Genomic DNA, 15,987 nt, shown 5'->3' with positions numbered 1-15,987 from the left:
GCGGTCAGAAAGGGAGACTGGATGGTCTCTCTAGACCTAAGGGACGCTTACTTCCACATCCCCATTCACTCAGACTCCCAACCTTTTCTGAGATTCGTCTTCGACGATGTGGTGTACCAGTTTCGGGCCCTGTGCTTTGGCCTAAGCACAGCTCCTCTCGTGGTTACGAGGCTTATGAGGAATGTGGCAAAATTCCTCCATTTATCGGACATCCGAGCCTCCCTTTATTTGGACGACTGGCTTCTCAGAGCCTCTTCCAGTCATCGCTGTCTGAAGGATCTCAATTGGACTCTAGATCTGACCAAGGAATTGGGACTCCTAGTCAACTTGGAAAAGTCACAGCTGGTCCCATCCCAAACTATTCTGTATTTAGGGATGGAGATTCACAGTCAAGTTTTTCGGGCTTTTCCGTCGGCCCCCAGAATAGATCAAGCCCTGCTCGTCATCCAGAAGATGTTGAAGAAAGAACGCTGCTCAGTCAGGCTTTGGATGAGTCTGGTAGGAACGCTGTCATCCCTGGAGCAATTTGTCTCGCTAGGAAGGCTACACCTCCGACCTCTACAATTCCATCTGGCTTTTCACTGGAAAAAGGACAAGACGCTAGAGGCGGTCTCGATCCCGATTTCCGAAAAGATAAAGACTTGTCTGACTTGGTGGAAGGACAATATCAGCCTACGAGAGGGTCTTCCCCTGGCAGTTCAGAAACCCAACCACGTTCTCTTCTCGGACGCATCGGACTTGGGCTGGGGCGCGACGCTGGACGGTCGGGAATGCTCAGGTCTGTGGAACTCGAGTCAGAGGAGCATGCATATCAACAGCAAGGAGCTTTTGGCGGTTCATCTGGCCTTGATAAGCTTCGAGAATCTCCTTCGAGGCAAGGTGGTGGAGGTCAACTCGGACAACACCACGGCCTTGGCGTACATTTCCAAACAGGGAGGTACCCACTCATTGACTCTGTACGAGATCGCAAGGGACCTGCTCATCTGGTCAAAAGATCGAGGCATCTCCCTAGTAACGAGGTTCATCCAGGGCGACTTGAACGTCCTAGCGGATTGTCTCAGTCGGAAAGGTCAAGTAATTCCAACCGAATGGACCCTCCACAAGGATGTGTGCAAGAGACTTTGGGCGGCTTGGGGTCAACCCACCATAGATCTCTTTGCAACCTCGCTGACCAAGAGGCAGGCTTCCAATCTATTGCTCTCCAGTCCCAGACCCAGCAGCAATACATATAGATGCCTTCCTCCTAGATTGGTCACATCTAGATCTTTACGCATTCCCACCATTCAAGATTGTCAACAAGGTACTGCAGAAATTCGCCTCTCACGAAGGGACAAGGTTGACGTTAGTTGCTCCCCTCTGGCCCGCGAGAGAATGGTTCACCGAGGTACTTCGATGCCTGGTAGACGTTCCCAGAAGTCTTCCTCTAAGAGTAGACCTTCTACGTCAGCCACACGTAAAGAAGGTACACCAAAGCCTCCACGCTCTTCGTCTGACTGCCTTCAGACTATCGAAAGACTCTCGAGAGCTAGAGGCTTTTCGAAGGAGGCAGCCAGTGCGATTGCTAGAGCGAGGAGAGCGTCTACCATTAGAGTTTACCAATCGAAGTGGGAAGTCTTCCGAGACTGGTGCAAGTCAGTTTCCGTATCCTCGTCCAGTACCTCTGTAGCCCAAATAGCTGATTTTCTCTTATACCTGAGAAAAGTACGATCCCTTTCAGCTCCTACGATCAAGGGCTACAGAAGCATGTTGGCCTCGGTCTTCTGGCATAGAGGCTTAGATCTTTCCAACAATAAAGATCTGCAAGACCTCCTTAAGTCTTTTGAGACCTCTAAGGAACGTCGTTTGGCTACACCTGGGTGGAATTTAGACGTGGTCCTAAGATTCCTCATGTCAGACAGGTTTGAGCCTTTACATTCAGCCTCCCTGAAAGATCTCACTCTTAAGACTCTTTTCCTGGTATGCTTAGCCTCGGCTAAGAGTCAGTGAGCTTCATGCCTTCAGCAAGAACATCGGGTTTTCGTCAGAAAAAGCTACTTGTTCTCTGCATCTTGGTTTCCTAGCCAAAAATGAGCTACCTTCTCGTCCTTGGCCTAAATCTTTCGATATTCCTGGCTTATCGGAGATCGTAGGCAATGAACTAGAAAGAGTATTATGCCCTGTTAGAGCTCTTAAGTTCTACTTAACTCGTACTAAACCTTTACGAGGCCAATCTGAAGCGTTATGGTGTTCGGTTAAGAAACCATCCTTGCCTATGTCAAAGAATGCTTTGTCATATTTTATCAGATTGTTAATACGAGAAGCTCATTCACACTTGAGTGAGGAAGACCGATCTTTGCTTAAGGTTAAGACGCACGAGGTTAGAGCTGTAGCAACTTCCGTGGCCTTTAAGCAAAATAGATCTCTGCAAAGTATCATGGACGCAACCTATTGGAGAAGCAAGTCAGTGTTCGCGTCATTTTACTTGAAAGATGTCCAGACTCTTTACGAGAACTGCTACACACTGGGACCATTCGTAGCAGCGAGTGCAGTAGTGGGTGAGGGCTCAACCACTACAATTCCCTAATTCCATATCCTTTTAATCTGTCTCTTGAAATGTTTTTTTTAATGTTGTTTTTATGGGTTGTCCGGAAGGCTAAGAAGCCTTTCGCATCCTGGTTGATTTGGCGGGTGGTCAAAGTCATTTCTTGAGAGCGCCCAGATTAGGGGTTTGATGAGGTCCTGTTGTATGGGTTGCAGCCCTTGATACTTCAGCTCCTGTGAGTCTGTCAGCATCCTAAGAGGATCGCTGGGCTCCGTAAGGAAGACGTACTTACAAGGCAGAGTAATCGTCTAAGTCGACTTCCTTACCAGGTACCTATTTATTTTGGTTTTGTTATATTGATAACTGTCAAAATGAAAAAACTCTTAGCTTATACGATGTAAACATATTTAACTCTGGTCTTTACCCACCTCCTTGGGTGTGAATCAGCTATTATATATTCACCGGCTAAGTTAAATATTTAAAAATGATATTTTAATTATAAAATAAATTTTTGAATATACTTACCCGGTGAATATATAAATTTAACGACCCTCCCTTCCTCCCCAATAGAGACGCAGTGGGATGAGAAGAAATTGAAGGTTTTGTTTACATCGAGAGTGGTATCTGGCCGACAGTTGGCGCTGGTGGGCACACCCGCAACCTGCATAGCGATCGCTCGCGAGTTTTTTATGTATGTGTCTGTCGAGCAACAGAGTTGCAGCTATTATATATTCACCGGGTAAGTATATTCAAAAATCTATTTTATAATTAAAATATCATTTTTCATACCCTAGTTATTTTTGTTATAAGTCGTTATTTTTGTTAAAAATAGTTATTCTTGGACTTGAAAAAAAGTAAATTTATAAAGAAATATGAAAACCTACATTATTGACTTCTCTGGTTTCTAAGTATAAAAATTTTATATTTTTCCAATTTTAATTATTTTTGTTAAAAATAGTTATTTTGGGGCTTATAAAAGCTTAAATTTATAAAGATACTAAAAGAATATGAAAAGTATGCAGTAGATTTCTGTATCCACTTGTGGTTTTTCAGCTATCACAGGGTAGGGGCCAGGCTGCTTGGTACGGAACACTTGTGATAGCCAAGGGATTACTGTGTAGGTTCTTTCATTACCCTCTACCAATCTCCTGGTAGGGACATAGGTTAACACCTGTGACATATTCATGCTTAGTTTGCTAGGAGGATGACATGAGTCATCACTTTTGCTCTTCCACAAGTCTAAAGTGCATTAATATTTACTGGGTTAGTAAACCAGCCAGTCTTGGTCACAGGGACTTCTGTCCTCCTAAGGATGAGTCTCCTATTGTAGGTTGATGGTTTATATTTGCGTTGGATCAAATGACAAACTTTTTATAGTAATTTGTATTTTTCTTAACTATATAAACCTGAGTCCTTCAAGTTACGCTGCCTGGCTCAACCACCCTGTAAGTCCTAGGATAAAGGTAAAAGAAAGGGTTGCTCTACCTGTTGAGTTGGTGGATCCTACCCGTCACCTGACAACAATTTCTACCTCATTAAAGTTTAAACGGCTCTTCCGCCTTTGCTGAAGTCATAAAGGTTCTCAGGGTTGTATAGTTAGGAAAAATGCAAATTACTATTAAAGAGTTGCAATGTTTGTTTTTGCAAAAGGCCTCTAAAAAATTTCTTCATATTTTTTGTATTGTAATATTAAATTGATTAGGTTTAATTTTTATTTTTTTCTGACTTAGACAAATGTTTAGTTAGTTTTTTGTCAAAAATAGCATTTTGTAAACATTGAAATGTTTTTAGAAGTTGACGTGGAACTTCCTTCAAAGTTATATTATGCAAATTTAGAGTGCATCATAGCATTATGTTGTTAAGTTGATTAAATTTATATTCATATATTTTCAATTGCAACACAAAAGTATGTAAGACTAGTTTATAATTTTTTCATGAAAGTTTTATTTTCAGATTTTCCAGACCTCCTGGGGAACAGTATGCAGCAATAGGTCAACTGTATGGATTGAATGCTAACCCAAAGAAGCTGAGTGAAGCTTTCCGGTAAGGGACTCTGGTATCTTATGATGAAAAAGAATAAAACTTTGTTCCTACGCTTATACAAACCTTACGTTCAATGCTGGAACGGCCATTGAGTTATTAGCAATGTAGTTGGTAATGGTAGGTGGTGTAAGGGGGAATCCTTATCCACCTGCAGGTCACAGAATAGCAATAGCCATTTTGTCTTTGCCCACAATGGGAACTGTCCTACAATTGCACTGCTTCTCAACTGTTGTATCATTTCTTACATTCATTTGTGATAAATGTTGTTCTTTGCTTTGTTTTTCGCAAGCACTACTGCTTGTAAGCAGAAGTGATCTGAAAGATAAGTACTGTACTGGATGTGTTGAAATGAATTATGTTCCTATAAGGATACAAACCTTGGAAAACCCATGTGTTGTGTACCTTCGTGGAGGGTGACTGTGAGTAGCCCTCTCCCTTAGGAATGTTTGTTCTTACTCTTCCTATCAGAAAAAAATTAACTCTTAAGTGTAACTTGTCTCACTTTGTGGTAGTTTCACTGCCTCAGGAAGGTGTTAACTAATTCAGCCTGAGTATTGTCCATAACTGGATGCAATTACCCTGGTGACAACAGTTTTTCCTGGATGGTGATCCTTTGTTTGCTGCAGAGTCAGTTAGTATATGTAGTGGCTCCCATCTGACAAAACCCACAGTGTACAGTAGTGAATTATGTGACAGCAAGAGCTTCCTCCTTAGAGGGAGAGCAGTCATTATCAGTCCCTCAGACCATTACTCTGTGAACCTTCTCATGCTGATATAGACCTTGCACATCAACTGGTACCTTCTGGGTTGGTCAGTGATTGTGAGACTGTGCAACAGCCACTGCTGTTTCATCAGTTGGAGGTCAAAGGTCCTAGTTTTGACTGATATCCAGCACCATATGATAGGCCGGTATGGGTATCCGGTAGCCGAATGAGTTCACATGCCAACCTCATGAACTTGGTGTAAGAGTTATTGCTGTTTACTTTCAAGCTGCTGAAGAGTTTTTCTCATCAATCGGTACTTTTGGGGTCCATGAGCAAGGTTAGACCTGTGCATCAGCGACCGCTGTTTACATCGGTACCATGTGATTGATCTTTATTGGAACGAACACCAACTCCTGGGCTATCGAAGGTAAGGATATGCAGTTGTGTAAAGCTATCCTCCTCCTCCTCCTCCTCCTCCTCCTCCTGTAGTGAGTGATGATTCTTCTCAGAAGAAAGAGAAGTCAAAGAAATCAGGATGGCCAGTCACAAGAAGTCTAGTAGGACTTTAGTAATCTCTCCTCTCTTTTGAAAGAGAGTGCCCGATCCCATGTACATTAGGGCACCGGTCTGTGGGTACAGTATAGATGCCTCCGCATTTGCACTGGTCAAAGGAATTGGCCTTACGGGGTTGACCACCCGTACTTATGGCTAATGGGTCCCTTTAGGGGCTAATCACCCATACAGATGACTAATGGGTCCTTCGAGGGCTGATCACTGCTGCTGATGGACGATTGTCGATGATGTATCATAACTGATCATGCAGGCCTACGATATATCATGGGGCAGCAGTGAGCTTCATAACTGAGCAACCTTTAATTACAGCAGGATCAGTTAAAAAGTATTGCCCCTATAATCCTAGACAAGGGTAGGATGAATAGAAGGTGTTCAAACCCCTTTCGCATAATTGCTATGAATACATTATATAACATATCCCATACAAGGATATACTATAGGTTCTCCTGTGACCGAGTAACGTTTATTCTTGATACATGCCTAACCTGTGACATCCTTATGCTCGCAGAATTCATCACCTTTGCTATTGTGTAAGACTAGGTGCTCTGACAATTCTCAGGAAAGTTTAACCAGCCAATAATTTGGTTCATAGAGACTTCCTCCATTTCAAGCATGAGTCTCTTATTAAATTGTGGTGGTATGAATTCTTGTTGGAACAAATAAGAGAATTCCACCTCAAATGCCCCACAAGTCCCAGATTTAAAGGTTAAAAATGCTACTCTTGCTGACTGACAGCCAGTACAGTAGTAACAACTACCTTGCTTAGATTTTAATGGCCATTCCAGCTTTGCTGAAGCCTTACTCTTATTAAAGGACTCAGGTTTGTATAGTTAGTGGAAATGCAAATTACTTTGAAAATTTGTCGAAGGACTCGGGTTTGTATAGTCAGTGGAAATGCAAATTACTTTGAAAATTTGTCGAAGGACTCGGGTTTGTATAGTCAGTGGAAATGCAAATTACTTTGAAAATTTGTCGAAGGACTCGGGTTTGTATAGTCAGTGGAAATGCAAATTACTTTGAAAATTTGTCGAAGGACTCGGGTTTGTATAGTCAGTGGAAATGCAAATTACTTTGAAAATTTGTCGAAGGACTCAGGTTTGTATAGTTAGTGGAAATGCAAATTACTTTGAAAATTTGTCGTATTAAATAGGGTAAGGACATCTGTAGCTAATATTGCTTATGAAGTGTTTTCTCCTGAGTATCTCAGATAAATTATACTTTCATTCTTACTGTAAGAATAAATTTTTATTTATTTCAGGATATGTGACATTGAAATATAGAAAGAAAAAGTAGATTAATGCCAGCATATTAGTTTATAAGGTCCTATTCATCAGACCAATTAGATGACTCCCCTTGTCCAGGAATGCATCAGTACTTCTTGTAATACTTTTGTCAATACCTCTTTTACAGTGCTTTAGTGGGATGTTAGTTCTTTCAGTGTATTGATAGGTTAGTATTAGCAAAAATAAATTTATTTTTGAAAAATTTAGATGGCTTTTTCCACAAAATCTAATTGTTTAAAAGTACTGAACAACTTCTACAAGGCATCTGTTCAATCTTAATAATGTAGTCCCAAACATGTCAGTGTTCTGCAACTCGTCCACAGAAGGTTGGGGAATCACCGTAGGTAATCACAATTTTCCACAGTGGTCATCATTACACATGAAGTTCCTAGAATTATAAGTAGTCACCAAAGTCCCAAATTAGTGCGTGGTATTAGTGCCAGAGAGATAGTGTCTTTGTGTATAATACCATAAACCCTTCTTGCTATGCTGAGTGGAAAATAGAGGAATAATCATAATTTCTCATTTTATCCTGGGAAGATAGAATGTAATAACAGACTGAAGAAGAAAGAATCCACTTATATCCATGAAATTATATTTTCACCCATAAGTTTGTTAGAAGGTTTGGAAAATTTAGGAAGGCCATATATCAATATGCTTGCAGCAGCTCTCAATTACCAACTAAAAATGCTTTGCATCATTATCCTAGGTCCTCTTCCCTTAACAATGGGTGAAATCCTCCAGACATTAATCTCTATTCATTTCCTCCTTTCTCCTCACTCAGAGAGTTGCTGAAAAGTCCAGAAAATTAAACAATTCAAAGATGGTTCTTAGTCCATTGTTGGCTACTGAAGATATGGTTGACAAACCTTTACTCTGGATTTTCCTCATGCTTTGCCTTTTAGGAAGGATCTGAAATAGCTGCACAGCCACCATCTACACTAAAACCCTCTTCCTTTGTCTAACTGCTTGGAAACTACTGTCTACTCCGTACCGAAGGGTTTTTTGTAACTGCTAAATTGTTTGTTATATCTTCTAAAAGCCACTTTACGAACATTTCTTATCAGTGTCAGTGTACTATTTATTTTCACAGGTGCAAAATGGAGGTAGTGCAGTTGTCAGTACTTTGGAGAAATGTAATTTTGATATTGAAATTTATGTTGTTCCGTAACCGAAATACAAACCACGCTATTTACAAAGGGTATTACTTTTAGCGCAGCTGAAATGACGAGCCAATAGTTTTTAACGAGGGTTAATTACCCCCGCGCTAGTTAGCGGGGGGTGGGGAAGGGTAGCTTGCTACCCCTCCCCCCTCCACACACCGGTGACTTGCTTCACTTCACTTTTGGCTCGGCGGTGATCAGACGTGTCTGCTCATCGCCTTCGTGACCGCCTTTAATTTTCTGCTTTTTCTTTTCAGCGTGTGTGTTGGTTGGAAGTTGACCTTCAGTTTTTTTTTTTTTTTTTTTTTTTCTCTTTTTTTCTTTACTATGCGTACATGCCCTGGAGTTGCCGGCCGTCCTTGTGGGACTTTCATGTCGGACGTTAATACGGATCCACACACCCTCTGCCCTCAACGTCGGGGCCGACGGTGTGACCAGGATAACATGTGCCGTGAGTGGAGGGAGTGGTCTGCCTCCCAGTGGGAGAGGTTTGGCCGTCGGCGTAAGAAGAAGTCCAAGAGAGACCGTTCTCCTCCGGGGTTAGCTTTGAAGGAGGAAGGTTCTCGGGACTCTTCTTCCGCCGCCCAAACCTCCTCCGAAGCTCCCCCTCGGCCGCTTCCTAAGGAGAGTCGTCCGAGTGGGAGCGCAGGCCCTTGTTCTGTTTCCCTACCTTCGGTGGGGGGAGAGGGCGTCGCCTCCCATAGCGAGGCGGTTCCCCCTCCTCCTCCGGGGGAGGTTATTGATAATGATTGTGCCTTATCCAGTGATGATCTTTTACAGATTTGGTCGTCCCTGGGGCTTAAGGGCTTGTCCTCCAGGGTCCCTCTTATTGACCTTGTCTCGTTGGGGGCCGCTGTTAAGCAGTCGCCGGTGGTAGCAGAGGTAGACCCTCTGTCTGTTGTCGACGTCGTGGTGACAGAGGCCTCCGACGTGGCTGGGCCTTCCGCCGCAGGTGCTGTTGCTGGTGATGGTGCTCAAGGCTCTTCTCCTCCTTCCGTACATCCTTCGAAGGGGGAAGTGAGTCCTTCGGTCTCGACTGCTGCTCAGCTTCCTTCTGAGGGAAGTGTTTTGACGGAGACTCCCCCTCGGAGGACCGATGGTCCCGACGATCTCCCCCGAGGCCGCCTCCGCCGTAAGGCTCACCGCCCTCTACGCCACAAGGGCCTCCCTTCCCCTTACAGGGGGACTAAGAGATGCCTTTTTGGGTCTTCGTCCTCCGGGGGGGACTCTCCTCGTCAGCCTCAATCTACTGCTCCGCCCTCCTTGAACCTCTCTGCAGACCGCTCACCATCTCCTGCCGGATCTTCGCCTTCTGGAGAACTCGTCACCCGACGGGCAACGGTCCCTTCGGGGCTAAGGGATTCTTCCCTTACGCGAGCAGTGCTAGCGCACAAGCGCTCTCCTGCTCGCCAGCGCTCTCCTGCTCACCAGCGCTCTCCTGCTCGCCAGCGCTCACCTGTTCGCTAGCGATCTCCTGCTCGCCAGCGCTCTCCTGCTCGTCGACGATCTCCTGCTCGCCAAGACTCTCCTGCTCGCCGACGCTCACTTGCTCGTCGGCTCTCTCCTGATGTTCGCCCCCCTCGCCAGCGCTCTCCTGCTCGTCAGCTCTCTTCCGAGCGTCAGCGCTCATTTGAGGACCATCGCCCTGCGGTCTCTGACCACCCTTTAGTTCCTGCTGAACTCCCTGCTCACCATCTGCCTGGTCCTGTGGCTACGCAACATCGTGCTGCGCGTGTGTCAGAAACACATGTTCGCCAACGCGCCAGCGATCTTCCCGTTCCTGCTCGTGAACGCGCTGCACCACCTGTCCTCTCACAGGACACGCGTCGACCTTCTGCTCGCCAGCGATCACCAGCTCGCCAGCGATCACCAGCTCGCCAGCGATCACCTACGCGCCAGCGATTACCTCCTCGCCAGCGCGCACAGGCGATCTTAGTATCGCCTATTCAACAGCGACAACTAGCGCGCCGACGTTCGCCAACGCTCCTGAAGGAACATGGTTCGCCAGCTTCTAGCTCGCCATCGCGCGATCGCCCGCCTGCACATGCCGCTCGCCATCGCTCGCCATTGCACGATCGCCCTCTTGCGCATGCTGCTCGCCATCGCACGACCCTGCACGATCGCCCGCTTACGCATGCTGCTCCTCATTGCACAACCCTGAACGATCGCCCTCCTGCGGATGCTGATCACCATCGCACCCCATCACGCGATCATTCACCTGCTCATGCTGCTCGCCATCGCATGACCCTGAACGATCGCCCGCTTACGCATGCTGCTCCTCATCGCACAATCCTGAACGATCGCCCTCCTGCGGATGCTGATCACCATCGCACCCTATCACGCGATCATTCACCTGCGCATGCTGCTCGCCATCGCTACCATTACGCGGTCATTCACCTGCGCATGCTGCTCACCATCGCACACCAGTGCGTCGACATACCACATCGCGCCATCGCCAACTTGAGCGACTGCACTCACCAGCTCGTCATCGATCGCCTGTGGATCTACATCGCCAGCGATCTTCCTCACCTACGCGGCAGCACGATCCCTCGCCGTCGCGCCAACGCTTGCGTTCGTCGCCTCGGACACGTGTTCATTTACCTGCCCACCCTCGCGCCCACTCGCCTGCGCGCCCGCGCGATCGCTCGCCTGCGCGCCCGTGCGACCACTCGCCTGCGCGCCCGCGCGACCGCTCGCCTGTGCGCCCGCGCGATCATCCACCTGCGCGCCCGCGCGATCGCTCGCCCGCGCTCCCGAGCGACCATTCGCCTTCGCGCGACCATTCGCCCTCGCACGACCATCGTTCGCGGCGAATTCCACAGCCGGTGGTAGCAGCAGGGACGCGTGCTCCTAGATGGCACTCGGGATCACCTCCATCCAAGCACAGGTTGGTAGTGCAGGACGAAGACAGGTCAGTACAGCATTCTTCCCCACCTTCTTTTCAGGCAGGTACCGTCGTGTCCACTCCAAAGGATCGCCCGATCCCTTTCTCTTTAGCGAGGATTTCGGACTCTGTGTCCTTGGAGCAGCAGACTTGGTTTGGTCCGCTGGCACGGGCGTTAGTGAGGGTTATGAAACCAGCACTCGCCGGCCAGGGTAACAAGCCAGCGGCTGTCTCTCCTACGCTGAAGAGAAAGAGAGAAGTGGACTTCGTGGTGACTTCCCCTAGGGCGAAGTTGGTTCCCAAGAGGTCGGTCTCGAAGGTCCCTTCTCCTGCACGAGTACTCTCTCTTTCTCCCGTGGACGAGGCCTTTCCGTCCTCAGGTGAGTCCAGTGGGGCGGTAGTCTTCCCCTCGGCACCAGGGGGGGCAGACTTCGCTTCAGGCAGGAGAATCGTCTCGTGAGGAAGGGGTCCCTCGAACCTCGTTGCTGGGATTCTGTATCCCTCCCAGGAGGGAACCCAAGGATTCCAAGACCGTCCCTAAATCCTCTGCAAGGATTCGTCAGGAACCCACGACTACCCAGGGGAATGTCCACGTATCACCCCAGGAAGAGATTCCTGGGGCAGGAGACTTAGCTGCCAGCCCGCAGGGAGGAGAACAGCAAGAGTCCGAACATCCTTCTGGCAGGTCCTAAGCCTGATAAGGACACTTAACAGACTTACGGATCCAGTCATCGCCCCCCGTGAAGGCAAAGACACGATTCTGGATGAAGTGTTTGACGTTCGGAAGGCCCCTAAGACCAGTGCAGCTCTGCCCTGGTCTCGGGGGCTGAAGAGTGCCAGAGCTAGGGCCAACGCTCAACTCGCACTTCTTGCCTCCTCCAGTCGTTCCATGGCGGGAACAAGCTTATCCCTCCTCCTCGCCTTCAGCAGAGGAGGTATTTCGAGATCCTGGGTGAGCACAACCTCGCTCTTCCTCTCCATCACTCTGTGGAGGAGCTGGCGAAGGGAGTTCCCCTGGAGAAACTCTCTGCCCGGCAGGTGTCGTTCTCGGCGGCAGAGATCCTTAACCACGAGAAGGTCGCTAAGTGTGCCATGCAGGCCACTTCGTGGCTGGACTTCTGGTTAGGATCTCTGGGCATCCTATTGCGATCGGAGGACTTGTCCAAGGAGACCAATAGGAAGGCCCTAGAGACCTTCTTGCTCTCGGGCACCCGCTCCATCGAGTTTTTGGCACACCAGGTTACCACCCTGTGGGCCAACTCGGTGTTGAAGCGTCGCGATGCTGTGTCCGAGAGATTCCATCCGAAGGTCCCCGCCGTAGATGTGTGTAGGCTCCGACATGCTTCCCTTCTGGGGGAGAGCCTGTTTGAGCCTCAAGACTTGGAGCGAACGGCTGAGAGGTGTAGGAAATCCAGCACGGACTCCCTCCTCCACAGGGCCCTTAAAACTCGGCCCTATAAGCCTCCAGCCCCGCCACAACAGCAGCAACAGCCTCGTAAGGCTCCCAAACAGGCACCGGCAGCTAAGAAAGTGGTGTCTAAGCCCCAGCCCTTTCCAGCCAAGGTCAAGAGGGGCGGTAAGTCCTCTAGGGGAGGCAAGACTCCTAGGGGTGGCGGCCGCGGCCGCAAGCCCTAGGGGTGGCAGTCCCCTTGCGTGTCCACCTGTGGGGGGATGCCTTCAGCGTTGCGTCCGCAGGTGGCAGCAACACGGGGCCGATGCTTGGACGGTCTCAGTGATCGGCCAAGGTTATCGCGTCCCGTTCACGTCATCTCAACCTCCCCTGACAGCGAATCCAGTGTCGTTGAGCTCCTATGCCATGGGATCGGCAAAGGGGCTGGCCCTTCAGGCCGAAGTCGAGACCATGTTCGAGAAGGGTGCTCTCCACGAGGTCGTGGACGGCTCCCCAGGCTTCTTCAGTCGACTCTTTCTTGTAAAGAAGGCTACTGGAGGCTGGAGACCCGTCATCGATCTCTCAGCTCTGAACAGGTTTGTCAAACAAACCCGGTTCAGCATGGAGACAGCAGACACGGTCAGACTTGCGGTGAGACCACAAGACTTCATGTGTACACTGGATCTAAAGGACGCGTACTTCCAGATCCCAATCCATCCGTTTTCCAGGAAGTACCTGAGATTCTGCCTAGACAACAAGATCTACCAGTTCAAGGTGCTGTGTTTCGGTCTCTCCACAGCTCCTCAGGTGTTCACCAGAGTGTTCACCCTGATTTCATCTTGGGCGCACAGGAATGGCATTCGTCTCCTTCGTTACCTAGACGATTGGCTGATCCTAGCAGACTCGGAGTCGACCCTTCTTCGGCACCGAGACAGGCTTCTGGATCTTTGCCAGGATCTGGGGATCGTGGTAAACCTCGAGAAGTCCTCTCTGCAGCCATCCCAACGACTGGTTTATATAGGCATGCTAATAGACACCAATCTCCACAAAGCCTTTCCATCAGACGACCGGATAGCAAGGCTGAGGAGGGTGGCGGAGCCTTTCCTCAGGCGAAAAGAACTCCCCGCCCAATCGTGGTTGCGTCTCTTAGGCCACCTATCCTCCCTGGCCCGTCTGGTTCCAAACAGCCGCCTCAGGATGAGATCCCTTCAATGGCGGCTCAAGTCCCGGTGGAATCAAGGATCCGATTCCCCGGACATTCTGATCCCAATGGGGTATCTGGAACAGACGGACTTGTGGTGGTGGCTGGCCGACGAGAACCTGCGGAAGGGAGTGAGTCTTCTCGTCCTCCCCCCGGAATTGACTCTGTTTTCGGACGCGTCAAAAGAAGGGTGGGGGGCGCACGTTCTGAACCAGAGGGCCTCAGGCCTTTGGTCAGAATCAGAAAAGTGCCTACACATCAACCTGCTAGAATTGAAGGCCGTCTTTCTGGCTCTTCAGCAGTTCCAACGGTCCCTGGCGGGTCACTCCGTGGTGGTGATGAGCGACAACACCACGGTAGTGGCTTATATCAACAAGCAGGGAGGCACTTTTTCGCAACAGCTATCCCATCTTGCAGTTGAGACTCTGAGGTGGACCGAAACCTACTCGATAACACTATCAGCTCGCTTCATTCCTGGCAAGAGGAATGTGCTCGCCGACAGTCTGAGCAGGGCTTCGCAGATAGTGAGTACTGAGTGGTCTTTGGATCCTCAGATAGCCAACAAAGTCCTGACTTTGTGGGGTTCCCCGACGGTGGACTTGTTCGCGACAGCCTTGAACTTCAAGCTGCCCCTGTACTGCTCACCAGTCCCGGACCCCAAGGCACTCTGGCAAGATGCTTTCCAGCAACGGTGGGACAACATCGACATGTACGCCTTCCCACCATTCTGTCTGATGAGAAGGGTGCTCAACAGGACCAGACTTTCGGTCAACTGTTCCATGACTCTAGTAGCTCCGCTATGGCATCACGCGGAATGGTTTCCGGACCTTCTGCAACTCCTGACGGAACTCCTAAGGGAGCTTCCTCCACGACACGAGCTTCTCAGACAACCCCACTCCGGTGTCCCTCACAGGGCCGTAGCCTCGCTTCGGCTTCACGCCTGGAGACTATCCAGCGTCTCCTCGCGGAGAGAGGCTTTTCGCAACAGGTTGCGGAGAGAATGTCTCGGCACCTGGGAAGGTCTTCTGAGGGAGTCTACCAAGCAAAGTGGAGAGGCTTTTGTGGTTGGTGTCGTGGAAGGGGTATCTCTCCACTCGATGCCACTATTCCAGCAATAGCGGACTTCCTCGTGTATATGCGAGAAGAAATGCGCCTTTCTGTCTCGGCGGTGAAAGGCTATCGCTCAGCCTTAAGCTTGGCCTTCAGATTGAAGGGCGTGGATATTTCTTCGTCGCTAGAACTCTCTTTACTCATACGTAGCTATGAGCTTACCTGCCCCCAGTCGGAAGTGAGACCCCCTCCTTGGAACGTGGTTCGAGTCCTCAGGTCTCTCAAGAGACCTCCCTTTGAGCCATTACGCCAGGCCTCCGATCGCCACCTGTCTTGGAAGACGGCTTTCCTACTCGCCTTGGCCTCGGCCAAGCGAGTTAGTGAACTTCATGGTCTCTCGTACGACATCGCCCATTCAAGGGGATGGGGGGAGGTAACGTTCAGGTTCGTCCCTGAGTTTGTGGCCAAGACTCAGAATCCTGGAGTGCCGGATCCTCGGTTCGACTCTTTCAGGATCGCGAGTCTCCGTTCTGTAACAAACGACCCAGACCAGCTGCTACTATGCCCAGTGAGGTGTCTGAGGTACTACTTGAAGAGAACGGCTGCAGTCCGTCCTCATGTGCGAGCTTTGTTTGTGAGCACAGGCAGGACAAAGAGGAGGGTCACCAGGAACACCATCTCAGCTTGGATTCGAAGGGTTATCCACCATGCCCTGAATCCTGACCCTCCTCCGTCACGTCGCCCTCGGGCCCACGATGTCAGGGGTATTGCTACATCCCTGGCCTTCAAGAGAAACTTCTCTGTGACGCAGGTACTTCAAGCTGGGGTCTGGAAGCGTCAAACGACCTTCACAGCCCACTACCTGCAAGACGTGACCCACAGGAGCCTCGATACGTTCTCTATCGGCCCTGTGGTGGCTGCACAACAGCTGGTCTAACCTCTGGCTCCTTTTTGGACAAGTAGCAGTAGGTTGAGGGCATTGTTACCCGGTCTTAGTCTGTGTGAATGAAAGAGTATGTGTGACCCTTACTTCTTTCTTCATTCTCCCCTCTCTTGGGGAAGCAGCATCCTGGTCCTCGCATAGCTGACCTCGACCTCTGCAGGTAACCCATGCTTCTTTGTGCTCCTAGTATTAAGCTTAATACTGTTGCGTCTCCCATACCCTGACGAGGTGG

General features: G+C 49.1%; 2 protein-coding genes across 14 annotated transcripts in view; both read left to right on the top strand.

Moving 5' to 3' along the window:
- Positions 1 to 15,987, top strand: part of LOC137627778 (kinesin-2b-like) — a 439,846-nt gene that overhangs the window by 232,586 nt on the left and 191,273 nt on the right. The window lies entirely within an intron of this gene.
- LOC137627777 (tetratricopeptide repeat protein 19, mitochondrial-like) overlaps positions 1 to 15,987 on the top strand; it is a 134,742-nt gene that overhangs the window by 69,783 nt on the left and 48,972 nt on the right. For both annotated transcript variants that reach the window (XM_068359086.1, XM_068359087.1), the window contains one exon: positions 4,475 to 4,564. In XM_068359086.1, coding sequence (XP_068215187.1) covers positions 4,475 to 4,564 — 90 coding nt within the window. The remainder of the gene's footprint in view (positions 1 to 4,474; positions 4,565 to 15,987) is intronic.

This window comes from Palaemon carinicauda, chromosome 35 (genome assembly GCF_036898095.1).
Source record: "Palaemon carinicauda isolate YSFRI2023 chromosome 35, ASM3689809v2, whole genome shotgun sequence".
Lineage (NCBI taxonomy): Eukaryota > Metazoa > Arthropoda > Malacostraca > Decapoda > Palaemonidae > Palaemon > Palaemon carinicauda.
Note: the sequence above shows the minus strand (reverse complement) of the source record. Positions and strands in the feature narration are given on the sequence as shown.